The sequence below is a fragment of the Montipora capricornis genome, chromosome 7 (genome assembly GCF_036669925.1).
Source record: "Montipora capricornis isolate CH-2021 chromosome 7, ASM3666992v2, whole genome shotgun sequence".
Taxonomy (NCBI): domain Eukaryota; kingdom Metazoa; phylum Cnidaria; class Anthozoa; order Scleractinia; family Acroporidae; genus Montipora; species Montipora capricornis.
The window spans coordinates 45,119,992-45,128,492 of record NC_090889.1 but is presented as its reverse complement, the minus strand read 5'-3'; the positions used below and the strand labels follow the sequence as shown (position 1 = coordinate 45,128,492).

General features: G+C 41.1%; 1 protein-coding gene across 1 annotated transcript; it reads left to right on the top strand.

The window, feature by feature from the left end:
• The first annotated feature begins 1,746 nt into the window (after nucleotides 1-1,746).
• LOC138056070 (uncharacterized) lies at nucleotides 1,747-2,467 on the top strand. The gene is made up of 2 exons (XM_068901914.1): nucleotides 1,747-1,960; nucleotides 2,205-2,467. Exons 1-2 carry the CDS (start codon nucleotides 1,747-1,749, stop codon nucleotides 2,465-2,467), a joined length of 477 nt encoding a protein of 158 aa, XP_068758015.1.
• The last annotated feature ends 6,034 nt before the right edge of the window (nucleotides 2,468-8,501 follow it).

Here is an 8,501-nt window from a genome sequence, read left to right as displayed (position 1 = left end):
GATTTCACAGATAAGCCGAGACGACACGAAATCGAAAGACTTTGTTTCTGGGAAGCCTGCCTTACTCTGGGACAGATACAACGAACAAAGGGCAATTTAAAAGCTTTCGCAGCGATTGACTCACGGTTTAATGTTAGATTTTAACTTTAAGTGTGGGGTTGGACTTATTTTGCTGAAATTGTCTTTACAGGTTTAGCAATTAAAGCTTTTGCGGTGATTGCCAGTAACGGCTTTTGCTGTGAACAGTTGTGTTTTATCCTGTAAAGCTTTCGCAGCGATTTAGCACGCGTTGGTTCAGGGTTTTAGGGTAAAAGGCGAGCGAGTCAGAATTTGTCGAAAGTTGGCTTTTTTTCGATAAAGCGTTTCTCGGCCGGGTTTCCACCGATGTCTTCCCAATTCACACCACCGAAGCGCTTGAACCCCTCGAACAAGTGTTCATCTTCGAAAATTCATCTCATTAAATATGCCCGATGCAAATGAGGTGCTCCGGTTTTGAATATTTAATGAGGTGAATTTAACCTGAGTATCAGGCGTTTGTGATACTCAGGTTAGCAAATGTCTAACTCGGAGGGGTTTTATTCGATTTCGCTGAAATTCGACAGGCGAATGCGAGGGATGGAGCGCCCAAATTGACTGAGTTTGAAGGAAATCGGACGAATTTCGAAGGAAAAAAGCTTCTCACCTTCTCAAGGTGAAGGACTGAGACTCTAATCGACCAAGTACTTTGACAGAAGAAGAGGGAAATCATCGAAACAAAGGGAATGAGGAGGCCTTTTCTTCTCATCTGGCGGCCATAGCAGTTAGCGAAGGTATTAAAAGAAATCCAACTGGAAACTGATACAGATAAGGTCGACGCCGAGTGTCAAACTTCCGAGTCACCTTGGCCACAAACAACAGCAGTCTTGCCCGCGATTTCCTTCCCTTGCTTAAACGGACGCAACGAAACCAGAAATCATCTGGTTGTACGCTTTCAAAATTTTGAAGGCCTTAAACTGCTTGTTTGTATAGTAGCTTGTCTCTAAAACTAACTAGGAAAGCAAGTCTGAGACTTCTAGAGGAGCCAAACTGATCGCTCCGTATGGCCGCTGGGTCTACGCAAACGACAGAAAATCTTCTTCAAATAGCGCTCTCGAACGTGGCTTTCGAGGATTTTTTTTGCGTAGGATGAAAGTACTGGTACCTCGTCGAGTGATTTTGGGTCGCTTTCTTGGGAAATTTCCATTGGAAAGATGAATTATTTGAAGACTTCGAACGTGAGCGCTCAAAATGTCATACATTTCCCTATAATCAGGGGCACCAGAATGGCGGAAACCTAATTTGCATAAGGTTATGACGTCAGCTGAAAACCGAGAATTCATTGTGTACCGTCCTTTTGGAAACAGGCGATGAATATTAACGATGCCGGCACTACATCCGCCATTTCTCATGTTCCGCGTTTCGAATGAATATTTGACTAAATTTCAAGGGATTTTCGGGGTGATGAGGCGCATGCACAACATTGGTCTCCTTTGTTCTGTACCACCGATGGGAATTGCCTGAGCGTGGCGAAGAGACGTGGCAGCTGGTGCTCCCTACAGCACTTCGCTCCGGTGTGCTGAAACTTCTGCATGATAGTCCAGTAGGTGGTCACCTAAGCGTGTCGAAGACCCTAGGTAAAGTCCGTGCAAGGTTCTACTGGATCCATTGTCGTCGTGACGTTGAAAAATGGTGCCACAAATGTGACCGGTGTGCGTCTAGGAAGGCCCCATGGTGAGAACTAGATCGCTGCTTCAGCTGTACAATGTTGGAGAGCCCATGGAGCTTGTGGCTATAGATGTCTTAGGACCCTTGCCGGAGACGGAAAGCAGAAACAAGTACATCTTGATTGCTATGGATTACTTCAGTAAATGGCCTGAGGCGTACGCACTCCCAAATCAGGAAGCGGTCACTGTTGCCAGTGTCCTAGTGTCTCAATTCTTCAGTAGGTTTGGGGTGCCAGCCAAGCTTCATTCTGATCAAGGACGAAATTTCGAGTCTCTTGTCTTTCGGGAGGTCAGCACCTTGCTTGGGATCCATAAAACACGGACAACCCCCGTATCCTCAGTCGGATGGCATGGTTGAACGTTACAACAGAACTCTAGAGAATCAACTGGGCACATTTGTTCAGGATCATCAGAAAGACTGGCACTTGCATTTACCACTACTTTTGATGTCATACCGTTCAGCCGCGCACGAGACGACGAAGCTTACGCCTGCAATGCTCATGTTCGGGCGAGAATTGCGTTTCCCCTTGGATCTGCTTTTGGCGCGGCCGCAAGCTGATATTGAGGAACTACGTTATCTCGAGTATGCGGAGAGATTGCGAGCATCGATAGCGACTGTTCATGACTCTGCAAGAGACCACCAGCAGGCCGGTAGACAACGGATGAAGAGACTATACGACATCCGGAGTGAAGCTTTTACTTTCAAGAAGGGCGGACTTGTGTGATTGTACAAACCTCAACGCAAGAAAGGCAAATCTCCAAAGCTGAGCCGGCCATGGGAAGGGCCGTATGTTGTCGTAGAACGCCTAAATGATGTTGTGTATAGTATTCAGCGTGGCCCTCGGGCAAAGCCTAAGGCTATGCACATAGATATGCTTTTGCAGTACCGCGGAGATGCTTGTGCGGATTGGTTTAATGAAATGAACCACCTGAAGGACAGGGTGCGAATCTACCTCAAGGAGCATCTACCCGCCAGGAGGTGCTTGAAGACACCACAAGGAACAACGCAGCATCCCGTTGTACACGGAGGAGAAGGCGTAAACCCCCCCGATTCAGACGGATTGTTCCCGTTACCAGTTATGAAACCTTACCACTGCAGAGAGGCCAGGACAACCTCAGGCGTTCAGACAGGAGTCGGAGAAGACCCCTCAGATGTAGTGACTTTATGGCGAGATGCAATGTATAGGGAACACGGCATAGTGTTGTTGAGAAATTGCTTAAGAACTTTGAACTTTCTCTTTTTTCTCTCTCTCTTAGTTGTTGTTATATGTTTCCTTATCCGGGACGAATAATTATCTTGTAGGGGGGCAGTGTAACGGACTGTTGTGTGACATAGTGCCCAAATATGGTAGCTCCATATTGGGCATGCCATGTGGTGGTTAGAGCAGAGCAGATTGTAAGAGTGTGTGGCTCGCGGACGATATTAAAAACTGAAAAAAAAACAAGCGTACGGTGTTAGCGAACCCAGGTTACGGTAACATTATGATATTTCCATTAAAGGTTCGAATCAATGAGTATACCAAGATATTTCATATAGTTTTTCATTTCTAACGGTTGGTTAATATTTGAGTTGCTATAACTCTAATATTGGGATGAAAGGAAAGGGCCTTTTGGCGTGGATGAAAGATGATATAATTAGATTTTTTTGCATTCAAGGTTAGTTTAGATTCAAGTGTTTTAAGATCTCTGTTTGTATAAGTTACACTAGTAAGATCGGCAATCGAGTAGAAATGAATCTTATTGAAAGCAAGGGTCCCAGCACGGAAACTTGGGAAACTCAGCAGAGGGTTTGACTGGGGTCCGATATATAACCATTAAGAGTCGTATACTGTCTGCAACCAGTTAGATATGACCCGGCTAAACCAATCATTTACTACTCCTCTGAAGCCATAGCTTTCAATTTTAGAGAGAAGAATATCATAATTTACAGTATCGAAAGCCATTTTTTAAATCAATGAATAAACAACAAGTGAACTGGCCTTTATCAAAATTAGTAAGAATGTCATTTAGGATTTCTAGAGTAGCATGTTGTGTGCTATGCTTACCGCGAAATCCGTATTGAGATGCCTTTACTGATTCATAATAAAAACGCACGCCATTTACAAATTAAAAAGCACAAAAACGTCACTAGAAAGAAAGAACCGGAGAAAGCAGCTAGCCACAAGGGCCTGGGGCCGGGCCCTAAGAGGAGAGTCCATGAGCAGATCAAGTTTCCCTGCAGGGATCCCCGGATTGTGGACACCGTGAACAGCGCACGGACAAATGGAATCCACGTCCCAGATGTACCTCTCTAAATGTTGATAAGAGGAAATCCATTCACCAAGGCACAAAAACCATTCAAGACCCAAACATCACAGAAGCAATATTTAGAAAAAGGTTTATAGTCCAGGAACACTCTCTGCTTAAGATCAACTTTGGCTCACACGTTTATACGACGAAACAGATCTTTTTCTGAAGTTAAAAACCTGGCTACCAGCCAATTAATAAATTGTCAGAAAGAAAAAATTCCTGTCATCTTACGTGTGGTAGTGCAGTAACACAGCGCTTTAATCCATATTGTCAACATATTGTCTTCCAGGATATTGAAGTTGTCTTTGTGTAATATGTGGCTCTAATAGTACACGATATTGTTTTAGTATTGTATATTATTGTAGTGCCATGGTAGAAGTCTTAGGTAAATAGCCCCATAAGGAGACATGTGGTTACTAGCAAAGTACTAAACCCAGAAAGATTGAAGGAAATAAAAGGAAATCGAGAAACATTGGCTTCTAGGCTGACATGTTGATCATTTTCAAGTTCCCTCACAACTTCTTTTCACCACAAATTTAAGCATGCACTCTGAGCGTCTGACAGCTTTGTAACACGAAAGTTTACTGAGGTTAGTATCTGGATGGGTGACCTAAAAATATAACACTTTGTAACAGAAGCTCAAAAATGCGAACCAAGCAAGGTAGAGGTTTTGTTAGATTATCCAAAAGTAAACATTGATACACAGTTTTTAGGAAGAGCAGAAGGAAGTTTTCTCGGCGGTCGATCGAGAATAAAATATTTTGTCATCAGCAACAAAATTTACGACATGAAAACAACATTAATTTTGAATCACAAATATAAAAAGTTACCATCAGCGAAAAACATTTTGGGAGATTTTTGCTCCGTTCAATTTTGTTATTGTACTTTTGGCTGCACCAGTAAATCGCAAGTGACATCGAATTCAGCAGGCACCGTGATCCAGTTACCCCGGCATACTTACTCGCGAAACATTGAAGCATCTGTGTCAAATGATGGCAAGACATCGGGTTTTTGTTTTTGTTAGCATTCTTCTTCTTTTAAGTGTTATAAAGTTTGACAAGAAATGTGCGAATTCAAGATCACAATCACCCAACTCTTGAGGTTGATCATTGTTTCTGCAAAGTCAAAAATTTACTCTCCAAGACGAGGTTATTTATCACCTGGTAATTCTATCGTTTTGGAAATAGCACCTATTTTATTATTCATCAGGGTTACAATTTTTTGCTGATTTTGGGGCTCATTTTGTTGAAACTCAAGCACGCTTCCAACAGACTTGTTTATTTTCGTGACTTATGCACGTGCTGCTTACAGTGCACTACCATAAAAATCCTCCCGTATCACATTTCAACCCACGTAGTCAAATTTGTTAAGCTCGAAAATTACACAACATAATAAATTCACATAGGCTGGAAATCTCACAAAAACCTTTTCCAGCGAAAAATTTATTGAAACAAACAACATATTTGCTATTAGAGGCAAAAAACCCTATTGCAATTGCGTGCGTGCAAACAAGACACAGAATCCGTGTCACAAAGCACATGCAATTAAATAAATTTCTGACAGTTCACATCAAATCCTTTTCGAAAGAGCCTTGACCGTAAATAATGAAGCACAAAAGAGACAACAAGCTTTCAGTCAAATTATTCTTCACTGTCACATTTCCATTTTCTTAACCTTTGCAGACGGTTGAGTAAAAAATAAATGCAAATTGCCAGACAACTCAGAGGCGACTTCAGTAAACACTGTGATGCATTCAAGGCGTTCGATTCCTTCAATGTTTGTTAAATCCATTGCCATTTGATTTCAGTGTTGCATATAATACCAAGTTAGTAAAATAGTAGAAACAAAGCTCACCTGATATCCAACGGCGAAGTATGAAATTGTTGTCGAAGACCATTACTCGTCGCTTTAAAGATTTCAGATATTTATTTTTCACCGCCTGTCTTGTTTATCCAATTGACGTTCCATTCTTGAGCTTCATGAAGGTATGTTTTTTTAAAGATCCACTAAAACGCCATTACCGTTACAATGACTTTCGACGCCATCGAAGGTTAACAAAAATTACTGAAATTTCCAATTTTTACCGGAAGACTGTGCAGAGTTGAGTACAAATAAATACAAATAGCCAGACAACAGAGATGACAGAAACACTTAAGGTGTTCGATTCCTTCTGTCTTTGTTGAACCCATAAGTTACCACAGGATTTTCCATTTCGTCTCAGTGTTGTAAATAACACCACACTTGGCAAAATATTAGAAATACAGCTCACTTTGATTTCGGCTCGATGGGCGAAAGATTGTTCTCGAAGTCCATTATTAGTCGCTTTTAAGTTTCCAGATATTTATTTTTCACCACCTGTCTTGTTTATCCAATTAACGTTCCATTCTTGAGCTCCAAAAGGGTATATTTTGTTTAAAGATGCACTAAAACGCCATTCGCGAGAGGTACTTAATGACGAACACAGATACTGAGTCTGCGCACGAGTGTATGTTACTAGTGGTTATGCTTGCGTTGTGAGTAAACCATCTTTCAGTTGTAAAATAATTGATTCATTTTATCCGGAACAATATAAATTGTTTTTATATACTCTTTTAGTACAGCAATCCAATTTAATGGACAGGTATTTCAAAGCTATGTGTTAATGACAGTGGAGCATACAAAATTTAGCAAAACGTAGCTAACGCAATTGTAATGGTGCACTGGCATTGCTTCCGTAGATCAAGAATAAATTGTTTTTCGAACATTTTAATTTGGCTCTGTTACACATAATTATATGCAGCGGTCGCGACCGTACCGATTTCGACAGGGCAGCATTTCATGTCATACACCCTTTGATCTGACTCTCATAAGATAAACTCATTTCTAACATAGAAATTTCACCCTAGATGGCAGCAAAGGAAAATGAATCAGTGCAAGACTCAAATCTTTAACATTAGGTTCGCCCGCTAAATGGTCAACTGACGTACGTAACTAGCTGATAAAAACTCCCGAAAATTTATAAGTAACACGATAAGTACTTATCACAATGACTGGTTGGCTTTCAATTTTTAAAATGGTTCTTAGAACAAAATACTGCAAATCCGCGATATTATTTTTTCAACTGTATATCTATCTTCTCAGTCCTGTGCCTAATACCCAGAATATCCTTTTGAGTGTGTTAGTCCAAGAATGATTGGGATCATTTCATTGTGTAAATCGCTAGAAGCGTTGCCAGGGGAATTGGTGGTAACCATTTCGTCTAACCTTAGCCTGAGTCTTCATTCAATTAGGCGCGTAAAGACCTGGGAACCTGATGACAGAACTTTGGACATGAAATGTAACCGAGCCAAAACATTGGATTGCTGAATTTGAGTTCTTGAAAATTAAAACCGATGAAAAACAATTAAATCACTACGAGACTAGCAAATCGATTGATAACTACCATTACGCTTTTCAAGCAATCAACCGAATTTTACCCGGTCGCAGGGTCACCACGTTGGTGGCAGCCGATGAAGAGTTCTCGTCTTTCGATGCGTTCCTCGAACCGACAAGGGACAGAATTTTCTCTTTGAATTGGAGTTCGTTAGTTTGTAAAATGGAAAAATTGCTTGTGTAACCAAATTTTCTGGTTTAAATTAAAGTTATTATCGTACGTCAAAGGATGACTTGTCGAAAGGTATGGTCGCGCTGCTCTTTATAGTGTTTCTTGAAATAAAAAAAAAAGTCGCTAGTTAAATGTGAAGGGGAAAGTTCACTCGCATCTGCCTGTAGTTCATCCTCACATTTTCACTTGACTCTAAGGAGGGTTACGTCATAAACTTTTTGTCATTTCTGCTCAAAAATTGTAATGCTTCCCGTGATTATGTGAAAGCAATCTCAATACTGCACTGCATATTGCCGGGCTGCTGTGACAATAAAAGTGCATTTTACGCTTATCACAGACTCTATTCAGTGTCCACTTGTATGAATGGTGCACTGATTGATTTCTGTTTTGGTGTTACAGCAAGCCTTGTTATTTTTGTTCTCCTGCAGCCGGTTTTTGATGTATTTTGCTTAATAAAAACCTACTTTCATTACAATTTTGGTTGCTTTCTCGGGTACAACAATGATGTGAATCGGAATGTATACGTGCAAGTATACGACCTTAGCCGGAAGAAGCACCGTGCACACAGTTGCGCGTGATTTTTGTGACTTGGAGGTTGCGCTGAGTAGCCATAAGGAAAAAAACGTCAGATATTAAGGCCGCGAACCTCAGAATCCGCCACGCTCTCGCTCATGTTGTTTCACGCTACTAACTCAAATTTTCCGCTCACACCTTGTATGAACAAGAGTAAAGTGAAAGCCAGAATTCCATCCCACTAAGCAATTTCGCTACGCATGAAAATTATTGTTTCTCAAATGTCTCCTTAGGCCCCGTCCACACTTATCCAGATATTTTTAAAACTGAGAATTTTTCTCCTTATTCTAAAAAAAATACGCGTCCACACGTAG